This window comes from Triturus cristatus, chromosome 5_1, assembly GCF_964204655.1.
Source record: "Triturus cristatus chromosome 5_1, aTriCri1.1, whole genome shotgun sequence".
NCBI classification, from domain to species: domain Eukaryota; kingdom Metazoa; phylum Chordata; class Amphibia; order Caudata; family Salamandridae; genus Triturus; species Triturus cristatus.
Window position 1 is genome coordinate 106,760,934 of NC_140587.1, and position 20,509 is coordinate 106,781,442.

Consider the following 20,509-nt stretch of genomic DNA (forward strand, 5'->3'; position numbering starts at 1 on the left):
AGACAGTTATGTTGCTCAATCTCATCTGAGTCTGCTGGAATCGGCAATAATGTGGCTGGATTCAGCGTATTGCATCTTTTTATGTGTATGTGATTCGCTAACAGTGTGAGTTCATACCCTGATAATCGCGCACTAGTCAAGTGTTGTATCTTGGTTCTATTCAATAATGTGTCTACAGCGTGTGGAACCATAACAATCAATGTGTTGTCCATTACCAGACCAGCAGATTGTCGAATAGACATCGCTGCAGCAGCTGTCGCTCTCAGACAGCTTGGCAATGCCCTCGCTACAGGGTCCAAGGTGGATGAAAAATATGCGCATGGGCGCGGTCTGTCGCCAAAAGGCTGTGTTAACACTGACAACGCACATCCATCTTTCTCGTGAACATACAATGTAAAAGGCTTACTGTAATCGGGAGTGCCCAACACAGGAGCTGAACACAACGCATTACGCAATTCCACAAAACTTTTCTGGCACTCTTCAGACCATGGGATAGGATTCGGTGTATCTTTGCATGTTAATGCTAATAAAGGTTTTGCCAACAAAGAAAAACTTGGGATCCAATGCCTACAGTATGAGGTAATGCCCAAGAAAGCACGCACTTCTCTCTGTGTCTTTGGCACACTCAACTGTGCAATGGCTTGAATTCTTTCTGGGGTCAGCCTCCTTCCCTCCTTCGATAAGAGATGACCTAAGTAGGTCACTTCTTGTCGACAATATTGCAGCTTAGAGAGAGACACTTTATGATGGTAAGCGGATAAATGGCGCAACAGTGACAATGTGGCTTCTTTACAGATCTTCTCAGTATCCGCAGCGATCAGTAAATCGTCCACGTACTGAATCAGGATAGCGCCACTAGGTAAAATAAGTGCATCAAGCTGCGCTTTCAGAGCTTGACTGTATATGGATGGACTCTCGCAGTAGCCCTGGGGAGCGCGTTTGAAGCGGAAGCTTCGGCCTCCCAGACTAAAACCAAAAATGTCTCTGCTCTCTTCTGCAATTGGGATACTAAAGAAAGCATTCTTTAAATCGATCACTGAAAACCATGCAGCAGAGGCTGGAATCATCGTTAACAAGGCAGTTATATCGGGGACAACCGGAAACTGAGGCACAACAATCTTATTAACCTCTCTAAGATCAATCACAAATCTGTAAACAGGTGGCTGTGAAGGATCCGTTCGTTTTAAGACAGGTAAAATCGGACTATTGCAAACGTTGCCTCTTGTCTCTTCAATCACACCCTTATGAATCAAGTCGCTGACAATGTCTAACAATGCTTTCTGCCCTTCATTAGAGATCTTGTACTGGGGAATACGTGGCAGTCTGACATTAGCCTTTAGAGTCACCACATATGGTGGTATTTCCAAGAGGCCCACATCATTGGGACCAGTAGCCCAAAGGGCATCCGGAAGGGATGACAATTCAGGTGGCATCGTGTTTTTAGACAGATACATTGGGGAAACCACTTGCTTGCCTAATGTAAGTTGTACTCCTGAAGGAGAACAATACAGTGTAGCGTGCAATCTTTTCAACAAATCTAATCCCAGCAAATTCTCACCACAACCTGTTGTCAGGATCAGGGGCGCTTTCAGCTCGCAAGGTCCAACAGAAAGTGACATGGGACTGGAAATCGGGTTCCTAACTGGGGCGCCAGAAAAACCTACTGAAACATTTATATCGCCAGACAAAGGTGCGCCAGGGAGTTTGGAATGCATGATTGAACTCTTTGCAGCACCAGTGTCTAGCAGAAAAGGCTCCGTTACATTTGCTGTAGTCACCTCAACATACGGTCCACTCTGATCCACTGGCACTGAAACAACTCCCTCTCTCTGTCTATGGCTGTCCTAGTAACCATTATTTTCTGCATCACCATCCTCCACATAATAATCATTATTGTAATACTGTGCCGTATTACCAGTCGCGTTAGCTTGCTGATCAAAACTATTAATTGCACTTTGGGGCGGAAGAGGACGCGCATTTTGGGGAACATTTCCACGCCCTCTGCCTCTAGGAGCTTGCTGACCACCTCTACCTCTTGCGCCATACGCGTTACCGTTCCGTTGCATTAATTTAGGGCAACTATATTTAAAATGACCTTCCTCTTTGCAATATGAACATTGGTTGGGACCTACAGGGACACGTGGTTGATAATACCCATTCATTTGCTGATTAGTCTGAAATTGTTGGGGTTGGTGATAGACACCTTGGGGTTGTCTATAATTATTACCACCTCCACGTGGTGGATAGGCCTGCTGTAAAAGGACCTTTGTCTTTAGTTCCTTCGTTTTCTTCTCCGTCCTATCTTTCTCGTCTTTATCTCTGTTTTCATAATACTGTGCAGTAGCCAGTATTTGCGCTGAAGAAGAAACGGCCCAAGAACTCTCTGAATCTTTCAACTTTTTACACAGGTCAGGGAGTAAATTCTGCACAAACTTATCCACAAACAACCGTTGGCCACCCTCAGTACTCATATCTTGCCCACTGTGGTCAATAAACGTTTCCTCAAACCTAGTAAAGAAGTCTGACACTGTCTCATCTTTCTTCTGCTTGCATGCGGATAACTTGTCCCAATTTACGCGCATCGCAGGCATTATTGTCTTCATATACGTGATGATTCTACCAGGCAATTCAGCTACTAAAGGTTCTGGTTTCGCACCACCCGTTTGTCTAGCATCAGCAGCAACAATGTTAGCCCATGTATCCCCTAGTTCTGCATTGTGATCTACATTACGAATTGATCCCCATAGAGGCTGTGGAACAACATTACCAAACAACATGTCTATGTCGGCCAGATTCATAATGCATGACCCTGCCGTCTGTGACAACTCTTTATAATAACCTGCTGGGTTCTTACGGGGATCAGGTAAGGACTGCTTAAGCGCTAATACTTCAGAGCGCTTCCATGGAACATGCACCCAAACACGCTGGAAATGCGCTGCCACAGCGGGGTTATTGCCGACAGCTGCAACTGCTTCTTTCCATACCGGGGGAACTTCTCTCATAGGGTATTGTCGTGCTTTGGCCTTTTTCCCCACAAGGACCTCTTGTTCAAACAATGACTGTTGGCAATCGTCATTCCTAAGTGACAATACAACCGCAACTGCTTTATCTACTTCGCGGTCCACAATTATACCAGTTCCAAAATCAAACCTCACTTTACACAATTCCTGCGGGTTCGGATTTCTACCACTATCCTCCAATTCTTCACAGAGAATTTCGCACATTTTCTCAAATACATATCTCTGTTTCGGGGCATCCCATTGATGGAAAGTGTTAACAACCGATTCCACATCATACAGTGAAGGAAAAACGATCCATCTACGCGCCATGTGATCTATTACCTTTTTCTCATCGGGGTTAGGCAATTGGCTGCGCAACTGCTTACGCTGTACACCAGGAGTTGCACCAGATGACCCAAAGAGAGGCGACATTAATGTAGTAACCACATTAGCTAAACGCTGTCGCGCTGAAGGAGAAGCTGAGGCGAGAACAGGGGGAAAAACAGAGGGAAGAAAAGAGGATGTAGAGACAGGTACTGGAGTGGTGGAAGGAAGAGTGTTAGGGGAGGCAGTTACTGGATTAGGCAAAGTCGCAGGAAGTGCGGGGGTAGTTGGAAGCACTACTGGAGGCGCTTGAGAAGACTGCGCTACAGGAATAGGAACTGGTTGCAAAGCAACCGGCGGTTGCGGCAAGGCTTGCAGTATATGCACTGGAGGCGGCATATTTACAAGCTGGGGAGGCGCCGTGGCAGTTTGAGCATACGGGGGTGGCGAACTCAACAAATGTGACATCAAGGGATCTTTCTCCTTTTCTTCTGACTCATCCTGCTTAGAATGTGGCAAAGCTGGGTAACATTTGTCAATCCCTAACTTACGCTGCCTGTGCAATTGCTCATTCATTTGCTCCTCTTCATGGTCTTTAAATTGTACAGCTGCTTGCATTACTGACATACCTCTCTCTCTCTTATTCTTTTTCGCTAGCTTAATTTCCTTCTGTTTGGCTTCCTTTCGCCATAAGCGGAAAGAGTCAAACATCGCCGGCCGGGCTTTCTTCTTAAACAATTTAATTTCCAGATTATCTAAAATATCGGTATCAAAACTACCATTTTGGGGCCATTTTAAAACACCGTCTTTCCTGGTGTAGTGGATCCACACTTCGTTATATGCAATGGGGCCTACGCCATGTTTCACATAGAGCTCATAAGTTGGAGTTCCAACCGGAGGAACCGGACATGATTCCTCTAGCTGGAAATCTTTTCCACAACCCAAACAGAATAATCTACCAAATAGTCCAGAACCAGGCATCTTCGCTCACTAGTCTAGATCCAAACGTCAAAGGATTATCGATTACGATATTCTCGTGAATACACGAGTCCTCTGGCTTTGGGGTTTGCAAACACCAAATCACCAATTACCAAATCAAACCAAACGATCCCGAGGGATACCAAAACAAATGGGAGACGCTCCACTTATACTTAACTGAATATTGCTGATCGATGGCGTCACCAGAAGACTCTCTCGATTGTTTCGCTCTCTCAAACTCGTCAAGGGTCCAAAACAGGTCGATTAATCAGGGCAGCAGTCCTTCGTAGCCGTCGGGACGCGGAGAACCTCGCAGAAAAGACTTTCGGACCACGTCGACATGCAGGGGTCGATGAAGTGGCGGCCTTCCTCCGGAATTTCCACACGAAGCTCCTCACGAACCTCTGGCTTGGACTGGTACCGCTGAAATCGGCCCGAGTTGGGCGCCAAACTGAAGTACTGGGTATTTTAGTCCCAGCGGTGCAGGGGCACACACCCTATGACTTCGGGGTTTCACCCTGTTCCGGACCTACAGAAACACAGAGTCTTCTGGGTGAAGTCAAAGAATCGTTTATTGGCTGCAGACCAATGACAGATATCCTAGAAGTACAACAGCGTGTATGTTCTCAGGAGACTGCTGAAAATCATAGGAACGGACTTCTCCTTAAGTACAAAATATCATGCTCCAGGCATACATTCCTTGGTTTACGATATGGTCATATAAAGGCATACATTACAAACGAAAAAGCAGAGTCATGATGACCATCCCACATTCCAGTTCGGCCAGCCCACAATGATTTACACAGGAAGGTTCAGATCCCATGTTTGAAGTAAATAGACCCCCCAATAAACATGAGCATCTCCTGTTTTGGGAAACAAGTCATAAAGCAAGAACAAGCAGGTGTGGAAGAGATTAGCCGGGGGATTGTGTAGAATGAAAGGGTTTTATGACGGGTCAAGCCCTGATACGAATCACAGGTGGACGGAGGAAGGGGAGCTCGTGAGACCGGTTTGACCCGGGGCAGCAGAGCCAGCTGCCCAGGTCACAGAGAAGTCAGAGGGAAAGCCCATGTACTGTGAGGCCCGTATTAACTCCATCATAGCCTATGTGAGGGCAATGACAAGATGGCCACTGCTTCCAAAATGGAACCCGCGTAGTTGAGCAGAATACGTGTACACAGTGCATTCGTAGCTAGAACGGCACATAAAGCACTCGTACGTGCCGCATTTACCATTTGCGGTTCGCTGATACCAAGATAGACAGAGGTAGGGCCCTGTCCCCTACGCGGTCCCGAATATCAAAGTACGACACTCTCTGTGTGGGGGTTGAGTATGACTTTTAGTTGAGCGATACACCACAGACACAGTTTTTGATAGCCAAAGGTGCAGCAGGTGCAGTCCAATCTCAGGACTGGGTGCAACTTTTATGCCCACTACGAGCCTAAGGGGATGTGGCAAATAACTAGCCAATCTGACTACTACTCCTTCTGCAGAAGTATGTCACACCTCTTCCATCTGCAAGCCCTTTGTGTTTCTTTCTGAAGGTTGTTCATACCTCTCCCCAGGAGGGCAGGAGGCTGCTTTGAGGACAGCAGCTTTTGTGCAACTGTAAACCGTCACTGGAAACTTTGGCCAACAAAGTTGCCATTTATGCACAAATTACATTCTATTAAGTAACATTTTAAGTAGTACCATTCAGAGGTTAGCACTGGTGGGAAGAAACAGTAAAAACAGGAAGTCTCCCACAGTGGGAGGAGCATAATTTAGTTTCCATTCCAAAAGGAAATCCTGTTTCAGGATTTTTATTTTTTAAAGAAAAAAAATACTAAGTGCATTGATAGGAACTACCATGACTGCGGTTCCTGACAAGCTCTTTATAAATGACTGCCTGCATGGCGGTCATTTATAAATAATGTGGGTGGCCTATCAACCATGTGGAAGGAGTCATTTACTCCATCCACATGGTGGACACAAGGATTGTCCACCTTAATTTAAATCAAATTCTAAATTTGGCAGATTATCGGACATATAGTTCAACAGTGGTTTCCATGTGTGATCAATTTTGGCACTTTACTTAACTAAACACTCCACAGCCAACATATTCCACACTCACTGATGCCTCTGGATCATGCATTGTGAACCTTTCTTCTTCCAGAGGCTGGTGCTTTCACAGTGGAGACATATCCCTCTTTCTGATGCTTCCCGTGTCCTATAGATCCTTTCCAAAAATTGAAGCTCTGAGACTGCTATGAAAGGGCAGCCTGGCATAGCATTGATTGCTGCTAGTTTATCCTTTCAAACATAGTCAATCCAAAGCAGTAACACCATGTATGCCTCAGATTACCCCATAAGCCATCCACAATATAGGAATAGCATGAAGATATATGGAATGCATTGTTGTGACAACCATGCAGTAAATCATATTTCTAGCCATATATCTGTGTAATAGGTCCAACATGTTGCAATTAATAGCCTCACAAGACAATGCTCTCATCTCAACCTATAGAACTGGTTGAATTTCAAGCAATAGAGAATACAGCTTGGAGATCACCCCCCTTAAGCCCAGAATAGCAGGAGTATAATTTCTCTATTGTGTCATCTGTCTAATGGGAAATGTTCTCATTTTAGAGTGCATCATGCTTTGTTTTAATTTATTTATAGAGTTGCCTTTCATTCAATTCTAAATTCACATTCACAAGTATTAAAGCATTTATCTGTAGTCCTATGAAACTCCTATGTTCCTTCATCCCGCTTTCATGCCATTCATCATACGGACCAATCATGTCTGAGTTGAAATGAATGGGTGTAAATGGAGATATGAAGGTGTTTAATCCCCAAGCGAAGCCCTCTTTTTTACGAGTGTATGTAACAGGGTACAGAGGTACAGGCTAAGTAGTTACCTGTTTCCACGGAAGCCACGCTCTATCCCAAACATGTCTGCTTTCACCATGTGGACCAAACATTTATCAGTTTCCAGCAAAGACCAATTGTACAATGCTCGGGGATGGGATTATATAGTTTGAAATTTGGTAAGGCCTAGTTACCCTCCGATTGAGGATGCTATGGAACTGTAAGGCATACGCAGGGTTGGGAACCATACCTACCACAGTGCTATTGTAATGTTTCAGAGCCTTAAAGAAACCTGTATCGATAGTAATCAGAAGGGTCTGAAAGTAGTACAAGACTATGAGTAGTATCATTATTTCCACTGCGTCTCCATCATCCAAAACCAAAGCATGAAAAGAATGGAACCCTTTCGTAAATCGGTTCACTTGTCAGCAAATATGGTAGGGTGAATGGCCTTAAACTCATAGCATATTCCTATTTGTCAAACATTTAATGTAGGCCAATGCCCAACTGAACTGTAACTGGGTAATCAATTGCAGTGCTTAATTTGTAAAATATGAAGTGCAAGTGCTCACATTTTTTTAGGAGGCCACTCCCACCTCCTTCGGCGCCACCCTCCTCTACCAGTGGCTCTAGATGCCCCACCCACATCCTCAACTGGCACCTCTGACTCTCAAGTACCAGAAAACTAGCACATGGTGGCAAATGTTCATTCAGTGGACCCTGGACAGATGCAATATGGAAGCTTTCATGCAAGACGGTGACTGAAGCGAAGCAGCAGGACAGGAGCAAGTATTGGTTGCTCTACAGTCCCTATCCCAAAGGAATGTCAGAGAGACAATGTTGAAAAGGAGATGCCTTTTAACTTTTTTAGGTCAGGATTACATGATATCCCCACTGAAAGATCCATCTCTTTGTTTCACAGAATGTCAGCTCTTCATGTAGATCTCCGTTGAGCAGCTCGAGTCAACTCTTTCCCTTAATTGGGGACATTCTTTTTCGTTACTGCTTTCTTCCTGTGTCACTGTTTTTCCATATTTCTCTTCCTCTTTCTTTCCCCTATTTATGTTTTTGTCTCTCTCCTTTGGGTGAACGTCTGATTAAGAAAAATAGGTAGCGGTCCCCAAAAATAAGTGCTGGTGGGCCCCACCTGCAACAGCCAGTTCAAATTAAGCACTGGGAAAGCATAAGTAACTTACCTTTCCATCGCGGTCACGGGCACCAACTTCCCAACGAGGTTTAGTCTCCACACTCACCAGTACTTATATTCATATATACCTAGAATGTGCCAGCGCTCATAGGGTTAACACATATGAACTCAGTAACAGTTGGTTTTGGTTAAATGGAGAAGCATGTGAAAAACCAAACATTGCCATGCAGTAGATATAGCAGTGATTGTAGGCACTAGAAAGAGTAGCTGCACTGTCTGTTCAGAAACTCACTATGGCTGCACTTCCAGGTATATTAGAAGTGGTGCACAAAGGCACCAGAGCTAACTGCAGTCTCACTTAACACACTGGCTGCACTTGTAGGCGCTGGAGCACTTCCCAATCACAAGGGAATGGAGCGCACCCAGACACTGCATATGGCGGGACGTTAAAGATTGTTGAAATCCATCCTCTAATGTCAGAGCACAAACAGCAAGGAGACGCTTCAATGTAAAGCCACTACTGGCTGTGGACTATTCTGCACTTATAGGCAGAGCAGAGGAACGCACTCTCAAACATTATGACCTAATCACAAGCTTGCTAATGTTTTTTACAGACTAACGTAGATAATTTCTCCACATAACAACATCGCAGATACACAGAATATGCCATTCACGAAGGGAGCGATGACTTTTATTTATTTTTATACTTCACACGCAAACTGCAAACATAGAAATGGTACACAGAAGGTTAATGAAAACTCGGAGGCCCTGAATTGTAATAATTATCCAGCCATCCCCTTTAAGTACATTGCTACCATCATGGCAACAGACCGTCAGAGTCCCTGTGAGCACTGAGCTGAGGTAAGATGCACAGAAAATTAACCCCTTTGCAGGCCAGACGTGGTGAGGAACCCATTTTGTTTTTTGAGAGCCTTCCCCGGCAAGAAACTGCTGGTTACTCAGATAGAGAGCTGCCACAGCCTACTGGACAAGAGCTAGGAATAAATACCAACTCTACTCAAGTGTGCGAGCAGTTTTTAGCTCAGCATGTTTTTCTGAAACGAACAAGAGTCTGCCTTGAGACACAATTCGTTCCAGAACCAACCACTCAAGCCAATAAAGATTTAAGGAAACGTTAGCTACCAGGGAAGGAATCGGAGAAGACAGTTCACAATCACAGCACATGTATGGGGTATGAGAGGGCTACCAGTGTAAGAAGAACGTAAAGCAGAGGGACAATAGAAGAAAGAGAATCGTTTATAGATACTCATATTATGTTACTTTGGGGGACAGGTCCATGATGAGTAAAACTACAAAAAAAGAAATATATACAGCGAGAGAGGTAGAGAAAAGAGAGAGTCAGTTAATAAGAATGAGAGAGAAACCTGGTTGGGAATACAGGGAAGTATAGAGAAATAGAGAGAGAAACATGCAAAGAGTGGAGAGAGTCATACAGTGAGGCGAGTGAGTGAGGGAGGGTAACTAAAGGACAAAAAATATATTTCCTGACCAGATCCCATATATGGATTACTAATAACTTCTTATAGTTTTAAACCCTAAAAATAGTAATTCTGCTTACCACCAAGGAATCGGATATTTAGAATAAGGTAGTGTGGCCCCAGATCATGCGTCCTGTGCTAAATCTGTCATTAGAAAGCGCGGTGTCCAAAGTTTCAAGTTTCTGCTTACTCCTTCTGAAAACACCTAAAATGAGGCTTCCCTGGCCTGACCCCCGCACCGCTGCACAATCTCGGAATGAAATCAATTGTATTTTCATTTATGAAGGTTAAACTGCAAGGATTTAGCCATTTCAAAGCAGTAAACTATTTAGGGGAGCGGGGGCGTGGAGGATACTTCAGGCCCAGGGCAGGGCCTACATCAGTATTAAGAGTGGAAAATTGCAAGCAGAGGGGCCCAGGAGCAATGGAAGTTGATTAACCAACATGCCAGTGGTAGCAAAAGTAAAATCGTGCCCCCTCTGATCTCCAGTGTCATCGCAGGGTTCAATCCTTTTCTCATCCCTAGTCCATCAACATACTTCTGTTTGCTCCTGAAGCGCGGGGATATAGGCAGACAGGGTAACAACTACAGGAAAGTAACCAGGGTTCTTACACTCCAGTTCCTCCTGTCGGAGGAGGACTGGGGCCTCTAACTTAACACCGGACTGCCGGGCACTTCATCGTTTTATGATATATGTTTGTACGGCTGGTGTCTGCTACTAGGCTAGGCAGAGGCAGTGGCGCAGCATCATTATCACCGTCATGCCAAAATAAAATGCAGCATGGGTTGGGCGTGGCTCAGTCAGTGCATGGCTACCAGTACTTTATGGTTATTACAGTTACGTAGTAGGCTGGGAGCGGGGCACTGCCTTAATTAACTACTGATACATGTAGCCCCCCTGAAGCAGCTGTTGGGGGAGCGAGACCCTGGAGGAAACTTCAGGTGCCGGGCAGGGCCTTTAACTTAACCCCGGCCGGCCCGGGCCCTTCATCGTGATATATAAATATATCTGACTGTGTATGGCCGCCACTACTAGGCCAGGCAGAGGCAGTAGCGCAGCCATGCGGCACAGCGCAGTATTATCATCAAAACACCGGCGTCACATCAACACGCTAAAAAACAAATGAGAAAAAAACGACATGCCTACCGGTTATTACTTACTGTTACGTGGTGGGCCGAGGCTCTGCCTTAATTCACTGAAATAGACCTGGTGTCAACACAGTCGAGCTCACTTGAATGCTGCTCATGACCCGTGGGGTGCCAGGCGTGGCAATCTGGAACAGAATCCGCACTCGCTGCCTGGCTGCCGCACAGGACCTACACCTGCAGGACCAAATCCAGCCCAAATTGCTCAATCAGTGTCCCGCCCACCGGCAACACTCAACGAAGGGCCGCCAAAGCAGTAATGCCATCAGAATCTTCTTGGCTCTGGCTCTCACAGCCGCAAAGCTCTTTACAGGGACTTGGGAGAGGAGAACAACACTCTGCGCCATCAGTGAGGTACATATACAAAATATCAATCATCAATATCATATGTGACGTCACATGCAGCAGATGCGTATAGACCCGGTGTTGTGTAATATCTGGTATCCCCTCGGTATCGTGTATCCCCTGCACTTCGGGACTTTTCGGAAACGAAACTCAGCCCGGGCAGGTTCAGACAGAAGCAGCTGATCACTGCTCGGGCTGAGTTAGGGGATACAGGGGATACACGATTGAACAGCATGTCAAACTCGGCTCAGGCGATAAATCACCTGAAACTTTTGCACGAAGAGAGACAAACGGAAATAAATGGAGCAAATGAATCGTAATGGAAATAGCAATTAAGTGAATAAACATTGTGAAAGCAAATAAACTATTGCTGAAGGATATCGAATCGTAACGAAATAACATGAGGGGGAAGAGAATATAAACAACAGGGGTTTCAAATAAGGGGAAAAATAAAATCAAAACGAGCGAAAGATTAAAGGGTAAAGGTAAAAAAAAGGCAATGAAAAAGGCAAAGTATTAAAATGGGGAAAGAGTTTTGATTTTCATATAATGAATATGTTACAAGGTGTTAATGACAAACATATAACTTGCACAATAAGTTGAATAACAGTGCATGTTTAGTTTGACTCATATAACATACTTGTCATTTTACCAGCTGCCCTATCTTTTTGTGCCCATGCTAATTAAACAAGCATTGGCAACGCAATCTGTCTCCTACTTTTGTGAAAGTTAGAGCATATTGGCGATGTAAATGACAATGTTTTTTACTTATTTTCTAGGTCGTGCCTGGGCAGCGCAGGCGCTACTCTGTGGCATGATGTATTGAAGCATGGAATAGAAGCCCCGTACACTCTCCTCTCATATTTGCCATTGGCTTGTGTCATTGTCCTTCGTAAATGCTGGCTTCTGATTCGTTAATAGGCTTGTAAGTTCTTCCTTAGTACCGCCTTGTCTTCATTTGTAACCTCCCATGAGGACTGGCTCTTTTACTTTAGTTGTTACACGGTACGTCTTTTTTAGTCTGTAAGCACTATTTTCTTTATTGAGTTTCTTCTACTGCAGGCACAACATGCTTTCCTGCAACATTCAGTGCGCCATGCGTGCTTTCACTTTCCGAGCAGCCTGGGATAACGGCGGCCGCTTCTTTGAATAGGTGTCGCATTTACAAGAGTTTGAACTATTGGCATTGTAAATGACAATGCCTTTTATTTATGTGTTGATTAGCAAAACAGATAAATAAAAGTCATTGTCATTTACAATCCCAATAGCTTAAACTCTGGCAAATGCGACACCTATTGCATTGCAAATGCTTGTAATACATGGCTCCTGGTGCACACTGGTGGGACACATTCTGTTGTTTGTTTCTCACATTGCTGGTTTTCGTACGCAGATACTGGTGCACACTCGTGTCTCAGGCTACACAGCACACATTCTGGAACTAGTTCCCTTACTGCCTTTGTTCGTACACGGATCCTGGTGCATGCTGGGGGCTCACGGCATACATTCTGGTGCCAGCTTCTTACGTGGTAGGTTTTTGTACAGGAATTCTGGTTCACGCTCATGTCACTCACTGCACAACACACCCTAATGCTGGTTTTCCACATAGCAGGGCAGGTTTTCCTACACAAATGCTGGTGCGTGCTTGTGTCGCATGCTGCACAGCACACTCTAATGCTACTTTTCCACATGTCTGTTTTTTATGCACAGATTCTGGTGCACGCTCATTTCTCATGCTGCACAGTCCACACTAATGCTGGTTTTCCACAGGGGTATTTTTCATGCACTTATCCTGGTGCACGCTCGTGTCTCACATAGCACTGCACACATTTTGATGCTGGTTTTCACACATTGATCCTGGTGCATCCTTGTGTCTCACGCATCACAGCACATTCTAATGCTGGTTTCCCACATGGCTGGCTTTCGCGCACAGATCCTGGTGCACGCTCTTGTCTCACTTTGCACAGCACACACTAATGCTGGTTTTTCACAGGGCTGGTTTTAATGCACAGGTCCTGCTGAATGCGCATGTCTCGTGCTGCACAGCTAACTCTAATGCTAGTTTCTCACATGGCTGTTTTTCGCACACGGATACTGGTGCACGCTCATGCCTCACGCTGCACAGCAAACTCTAATGCTGGTTTCCCACACAGCTGGTTTTCGTGCATGGACCCTGGTACAAACTCATGCCTCACGCTGCACAGCACACTCTAATGCAGGTTTCCCACACAGCTGGTTTTCGCACACGGATCCTGGTGCACTCTCATGCCTCATGCTGTAAAGCACACACTAATGATAGTTTTCATATATGGACCCTGGTGCACGCTCGTGTCTCATGTGGCACAGCACACTCTAATGCTGGTTTTCCATAATACTGTTTTTAAGGCACAGGTCCTTGTGCAGACTTGTGTCTCACACTGCACAGCACACTTTAATGCTGGTTTCCCACATGGCTGGTTTTCACTCACAGAACCTGGTGCACGCTTATGCCTCATGCTGCACAGCACAATCTAATCTAAAGGTTTTCAAATGGGGGCGCTAGAGGGCGTCTGGCAAAATGGCCACACTGCTGTGAGGGTCTACCCGGCCGAGCCACAAACCGCCAATTATCTGCTGCATCTCGCACGTTTGATAGCTGACAATTACCTGTGCGAATTCCTGGTATTCTGTGGTGTCCCTCGGTGGTGGATTTGCCTCTGACGATTCACTGCTTGTGGCTCGCCGAACCTGTGCTGTCTCGCTACCGTGACGCTGCAAATGGCGGCCGCCATGCTGCTTTAGGCCGTACTTAGAGGCGGAGTCTGGTGCTTGACCTGGATCTATGTGCGGTGTCTCCTGCTCTGTTGAGGCAGAACGACTACCTGCTGACGCTGCCTGCCTTGCTCCGATCCTGAGGGCCGGGCGCCGGAGAAGTGAGCCATTGCCCGTTTGCTGGTGCGGGTGCCGGGGGCTGCTCGGATCGTGAGGAGCAGGCCCCCGGGGCTGCAGTCATCATCCTCCCCACGTCTTCTGCTGGTGTGCGGTGACTAAATTCCGGACGCCCGTCAGCACCGGCAGCGGTGAGTGGGGCTGGGGTCGGGTAGAGGCACGGGCTGCGGCAGCGGGATCGGGCCTTAATCCAGGACCTTCGCCTGCTTGCTGCAGCTGGCACGGGGCGCGATGTTGCAGTTAGGCTCCCGCGTGTCGCCTTCGGCTTATTTGGAGATCCCCTCGGCCTTTCAGGCGCCGCTTCCCTTGGGACTCTTGAGCGGCCCCCGAGCCTGTGGACAGTGCTGCACCGACGCTTCAGCCCTAGTCACATGACAGCTTCTCAGTTACCACCATTGAAGGATGGGGGCCTGGGGGCATAACTTCTCAGCTCTGGGACCTTGGCTGGTGTGCTGAGTTGACTGCGGAGCGCAGCGCTGTCGACCTAGATCTTGGGGGTTAACAGTGGCCTGGATTGGAGGCCTCCTGCTGATCACTGCTTCTGTGGGCCCGCAAACGTACTCCTTCTGGCCTCCTATCTCTCTTGACTGTGTATGGCACTTACCTGCTGGTAAGGGCTTCCACTGCTACCACTTGCGGACCTGCTGTGGGGGGAAGTGTCTCTGGCGGGGGCTGATTCTGCATTGTTTGGAGTTTACGACTATCCCCCCCAGTTAAGTTATTTCTCGGCCCTCGTGAACCATTGCACGACCACCTGTGCTTCTATCCTTGGCTCAGGTGTATACGACCGGGCGAGCTAGGTCTGGGGCCATGGGGAGAACTGACAAGTCGCAGCCGCGCCTCACTCGAATCGTGGAAGACTACCAAGACCATGCAGAAGGCTGTGTCGGACTCTGAGGCTGACTCCTTAGCGTAGGGCCCCCCCACGCTGGAATCCATGTTGATGGCTATGCAGCGCTCACTGCAGTCTATTGAATGCACAATGGCTGCGGTGAATACCCGTCTTGATCACGTGTCCTTCCAACTTGAAAAACAGAATGCCCGGGTGAATGAGGTGGAACAGAGGGTGTCAGCGACGGAGGACGACCTTAGTTCTGTAGCAGGCAAAACCTCCAGCATGGAGAAAGTTCCTCCCTCATTCAGGCAAAGAACGAGGACTTAGAAGCGCGGTCCCGGTGCAACAATATCCGTATTACTGGGCTGCCGGAGTCCACAAATGTGGGTAAAATGGAGACTTATATTGAACGCCTCATCGTAGATATCTTTGGTTCGGATCAATTATCCAGCATGTTTATAGTGGAGCATGCCCATTGTTCCTTAGCTGCTCACCCGGTCCCAGGTGCGCCTCCTCGCCCCCTTATCGCTAGAATGTTGAATTATATGGATCGTGACACTATCCTCCGAATGGCCAGAGAGAAAGGCGCTATCGTCCATCAGGGTAACACATTGGCCATTTTTCCTGATTTCACGGTGGCTGTGGTGTGAAAAATGTTTTGCAGGCTGAAGGGGTCTCTTATGCGATGTTGTACCCGACCCGACTCCGCATCGGGGTGGATGGCGACAGCAAGATATTCTCATCCCCAAGGGCCGCGATGGACCACGCCAAGCAGCTGAAGCGCAGGAGATGGGACTCTACTACTGCTCCTGCGGCAGAGGAGTAGGGGTGGGATGTATCGACAAGCTTGGGGCTTCTTGTTTTTCTGCGACTCCCTTTTATGTCTGCTGTCGCTTTCCTTTTGCTCTAATTTCTAATGTTGATCATTTTTATGTAACATATTCTTCTGTGCAAGCACTGATGCGCCTTTGTAACTTCCACGTGGCTGTTCACAGACTCTTATTGCCAGTTGGCCCTTTTCCTTGTCCTGTGGCTACCTTAAGTGTGGTTGGAGCGTGGGTCCCATAAGGGTTCATGGCCATCGGCATTTAGTCATGGGCGTGGTGGCAGGCTCATCTTTAGAATCACTACCGTCCAGATGCCTTGGAATTCTGTTTAAGACTGTTTGCCACAGTTGTTCTATGCATGCAGTTCAATGTATTGGACAAGCTTGGCCGCCTCCCACCTATGGGAGGCTAGCAGCACTCTGTGCCCCCTGATGATGGGTGTACCCCAAATGTACTCTTTAGTTGTTGGGTTGTGGGGGGAGGATGGGGTAGGGTATTGTGATGGCTTTGGCATGTTGGGGCAGCTGAAGTGGGTGGGGGTGGTTCTTTTTTGGGAAGGCAGAATGTAGTTAGCATTTTTACAGATAAACTTCATGAGTGGTTGCACGCGAAGCTTGGATGCCATCTATTAGATATATATATATATATATATATGGGTCCATATATGTCAGGTCCTTCATGATGACTAGTGGGATCCAGTTCCTTACTTGGAATGTTCGTGGCCTAAATACGCCTAAAAAAATCAGGGCGGTGTTTGCATACTTAGATCGTATGGGAGTGCAGGTTGCCCTCCTACAAGAAACTCACCTGACTGGGCACTCGTTGGGGGGGGTTCGGCTCTTCTCCTTTTTTTCATCCTATTCTAGGGGCGTGCTGACCCTGGTGAAGAAAGGTGTATCCTTCACTGTGATTAGATCTGAAACTGATGCTTGTGGTCGGGTTGCGATTGTGCATGGCCGTTTGTCTGGAGAGAGTGTGTTGATTGTGAATGTTTACTGACCGAACGTGGATGACCCTTTGTTTTACTCTGATGTGTGGCGTCAGATATCGTCATTCCCACCGGCATTGGTCATATGGGGGGGGATTTTAATCTGTGTTTAGATGCTACCTTGGACCGAACTGACAGCAGTGTGGCCCGACCCAAATGTGCAGCAGATGTTTTGCTGGGGCTTCTAGATACTGGTCACTTACATGACGTCTGGCGTAGATGTCATCCTTCAAGTTGGGAGAGCACGTTCGCTTCCTCAGTGCATGGGTCATGGTCCCGCATTGATTTTTGGTTGGTATCGGAGACGGTTTGCACCTTGACGACAGAGGTATCACATGGGGCTCGCACTTTATCGGACCACTCCCCGGTATTTCTAGCGTTACAGATTCCTATGTATCAGACGCCACCTTTTGCTTGGTGGCTGCAGCCTTCGGAGCTCAAGGACCCAGTATTCAAGCACACTATAGCAGACGCCATCAAACATTATTTTAGAGAAAATGAGGGGACTGTAGAAAGTGCGGGAACGCTTTGGGAAACGTTTAAAGTTACTGTACGGGGGGCTTGCATAAGTGTCCAGTCCGGGGTATTGTGGGATATTCGGCGTCGGATAAAGAAGCTAGAATCTGACATCTCCAAGTTGGAGCGGGACTATGACTCTGACCCAACCACTGCCAAACTGGCCGCCATACGGGAACTGGTTACAGGCCATAATGAGACTGTTGACCAAGAGCTGTTACATTGTTCCCGGCGCCGCACAGCGCGTTACTATGGTGAGGGTGGCCGCCCTGGCCATTCGCTGGCGCAGAAGGTGTCTGAACCGAGTAGCCAGGAAACCATAACTGAGCTCCTGAATGAGGCGGGGAGGCCCGGCACTCGACCACTGATCTCTGTGACATTGTATTGCAATTCTATACTCGCCTATACGCCGCTAGAGAGTCGCCACCAATAGAGGAGATTCATGAATACCTCGATGATATAGCGCTTGGGTGGCTGTCCGTTCGACATCGAGAGTACCTTTTGAGACCGTTCGACGAGGAGGATGTTATGGAGGCTATTCTGTCTCTACCGACCTGCAAAGCTGCAGGTCCTGACGGACTCTCCAGCGAGTTTTACAAGGCATATGCGACAGACCTCGCTCCTCGGCTTTTGGCAGTTTATGCGGAGGCCTATGAGACCAGGACCCTGCCGCCTTCGCTCCGGGAGGCCCTACTGGTCACGCTACTGAAACCGGATAAACCGGCAAATCAATGCGGATCGTATCGACCACTTTCTATTATCAATATAGATGCAAAGATTTTGGCAAAAATTATAGCTTTTAGAATACAACCACTGGTTCCACTATTGGTATTGCCAGATCAGTCTGGGATTGTCATGGAGCGCTCCACCATGCATAATTAGCGCACACTTTTTTCTACTCTGCATTACTTTGAGTCAGACTTCCAAGTGGTGGCTGTGCTGCTAGACGCAGCTAAGGCCTTTGACTCTCTACTGTGGCCTTTTATGTTCACAGTATTGATTAGAATGGGCTTTCCCCCTTTCTTCTTGCAGTGGATAAGGGTTCTGTACAGTGACCCGGTTGCCCGAGTGCGGGTTAACGGGTGGGTGTCATCATTGTTTCCCATCAGGAGAGGCACAAGGCAGGGGTGCCCATTGTCGCCTATGCTATTTGCCTTAGCATTGGAACCCCTTGCCTGCAAGCTGCGTCAAAAACACGCTGCAGCTGCACTACGGTTCCGGCAACGACCATTGATAGTCTCCCTTTATGCGGATGACATGCTGCTTTATGTTCGCAAACCTGCTGTCCACCTATCTGGGCTCCTCAGGGAGTACGTACAGTTTGAGCGCTTCTCTGGCCTAGGGATCCACTGGTCCAAATCTGTGGTGTTTCCGCTAACTGCAGGTACTAAAGAAGTGGAGCTGGACTTTCCCTTGTCATGGACATCTGACCCTGTGAAATATCTGGGGGTCTGGGTCCACAGGGACCCGGATATGGTTGTCACTGAGAATTACGGCCGCACGGTTACCCGTATTTCTGAACAGGCTATGAGATGGGTGCACATGCCCCTCTCCCTGGCGGATAGGATTGCGGTTGTAAAGATGGTGTTCTTACCTAAATTGTTGTATTTATTTGTCAATATCCCTATAAAATTGAATGTGTGGGGAGGTAAGAAGCCCAGGTGTAGATGGGATCTGTTAGTGCAGCCTTTTGATCGGGGAGGTTTCGAGGCTCCTGACCTTCGCCTCTATTATCTGTGCGCTCAAGCGCAATTTGCGCACTATTGCTATTTCCCACTGCGGTTTCAGCCCCATGTGGCTATTGAGGCAGATTCTGTACTTCCTGTTCCATTGCTGGCAGTGACTCTCTCGGGGGAGTCGGGTGGTCCACGGTCTGAGATCAACCCCACACAGTGCACGGCGTGGGCCTGGCGCATGCTGGCTATGAGGGCGCATTACGCTACCTGTATGCGCCGCTGCTGCCTCTAGCATCACACCCAGAAATCTCTGCGGCAAGGGCGGGGCCTGACCTACGGGAGTTGGCTGCAGCTGGCATCTCTCGGCTGGGTGACTTATACGCGGGGGGATGCTTTCAAACGCTACAAGAGGCACAGAATGGTGCAGAGCGCGGTTTTATGTTCAACTTCACATACGTCCGGGTCCGTCAAGCTGTACGTGCGGCGTATCCGGCTTATCCTGCTGAGCCCACCATTCTACTAGCACTGTGTTGGACTTGGCCCTTCTGGCAGGTTCACCCCTGAACTTTTTTGCTTTTTACTGGTGACTTGGTGTGGTAATTTTTTGGTCTCTGCGCACTTTCCCTGTGTCCCAGGGTAAAGTGCGTGCGTGCTCTGAGTGCATGTGGTGAGATAGGCCTGCCCTCCCATAGGAATGGATGGGGAATGTATGTGTCCCTAGTAGTTCCTGATGCGTGGGGTGTGCAGGCCCGAGTTTGGTATGTGTGGACTCGTGGGAGTGAATGCTGCGTGATGATGTGTGCGGCGTGCATGTACCTAGTTTGGAAGTGCCACTTCTAGAGGTGGGCACTTCTGTGTGCAGTGTGTCTGTCGCGTGATTGGCTGGTCATGTCATGTGACGGGCTAGGGATTCCCCAGAGTCAGGATGAGTCACCCAGTGGTGAATGGGGAGATCAGCAGCTAGATGGGTGGGAGGAGTACACCTGGGTCCTGAATAGGACAGGGTTTTCCACACACAATGCTGGCTCCGCCCCCTGTGGTGCGACTGACGACCCTAGCCCTGCCAGTGAATAGGGTGAGGGGCTGAGCACATCAAGGGTGCTCCCCAACCAGCTGCGACTGGTTTTCCCCCTCACCCTGAACCCAGAACAAAGGGGTTTGCTGTATAAAAATGGGGCTGTGTCCCCACAGAAACTGTTCTCTGCCAGGATCTTACCTGAGGGGGGCTGCTGCTGCTGCTGCTGGACCAGAGGACCGCCACCTGGACTACCTCCCTGCCTGGAGGCCCAGTGAGCTGGCTCTGGGTCCAGCCTTGCCCCCCCACCCCTGCCCTGCTGCATGCAGGGGAGAACTTTGCTGGACTTGGTGTCTGTGGGCATCCCTAAGCGCCTGGAAGCGCTTTTATTTTCCTTAGCGCTAGAAGCGCTTTATTTCTGAAAGCCGGTGCCCACCC

The 20,509-nt window shown here is 47.9% G+C and overlaps 1 protein-coding gene across 1 annotated transcript in view; it reads left to right on the forward strand.

Moving 5' to 3' along the window:
- Positions 1-11,010: 11,010 nt before the first annotated feature.
- The window catches only part of LOC146830330 (uncharacterized), a 75,247-nt gene continuing 65,748 nt past the window's right edge, over positions 11,011-20,509 (forward strand). The window contains exon 1 of the mRNA XM_085604536.1: positions 11,011-11,298. Coding sequence (XP_085460662.1) covers positions 11,035-11,298 — 264 coding nt within the window. The 5' untranslated portion in view covers positions 11,011-11,034. The remainder of the gene's footprint in view (positions 11,299-20,509) is intronic.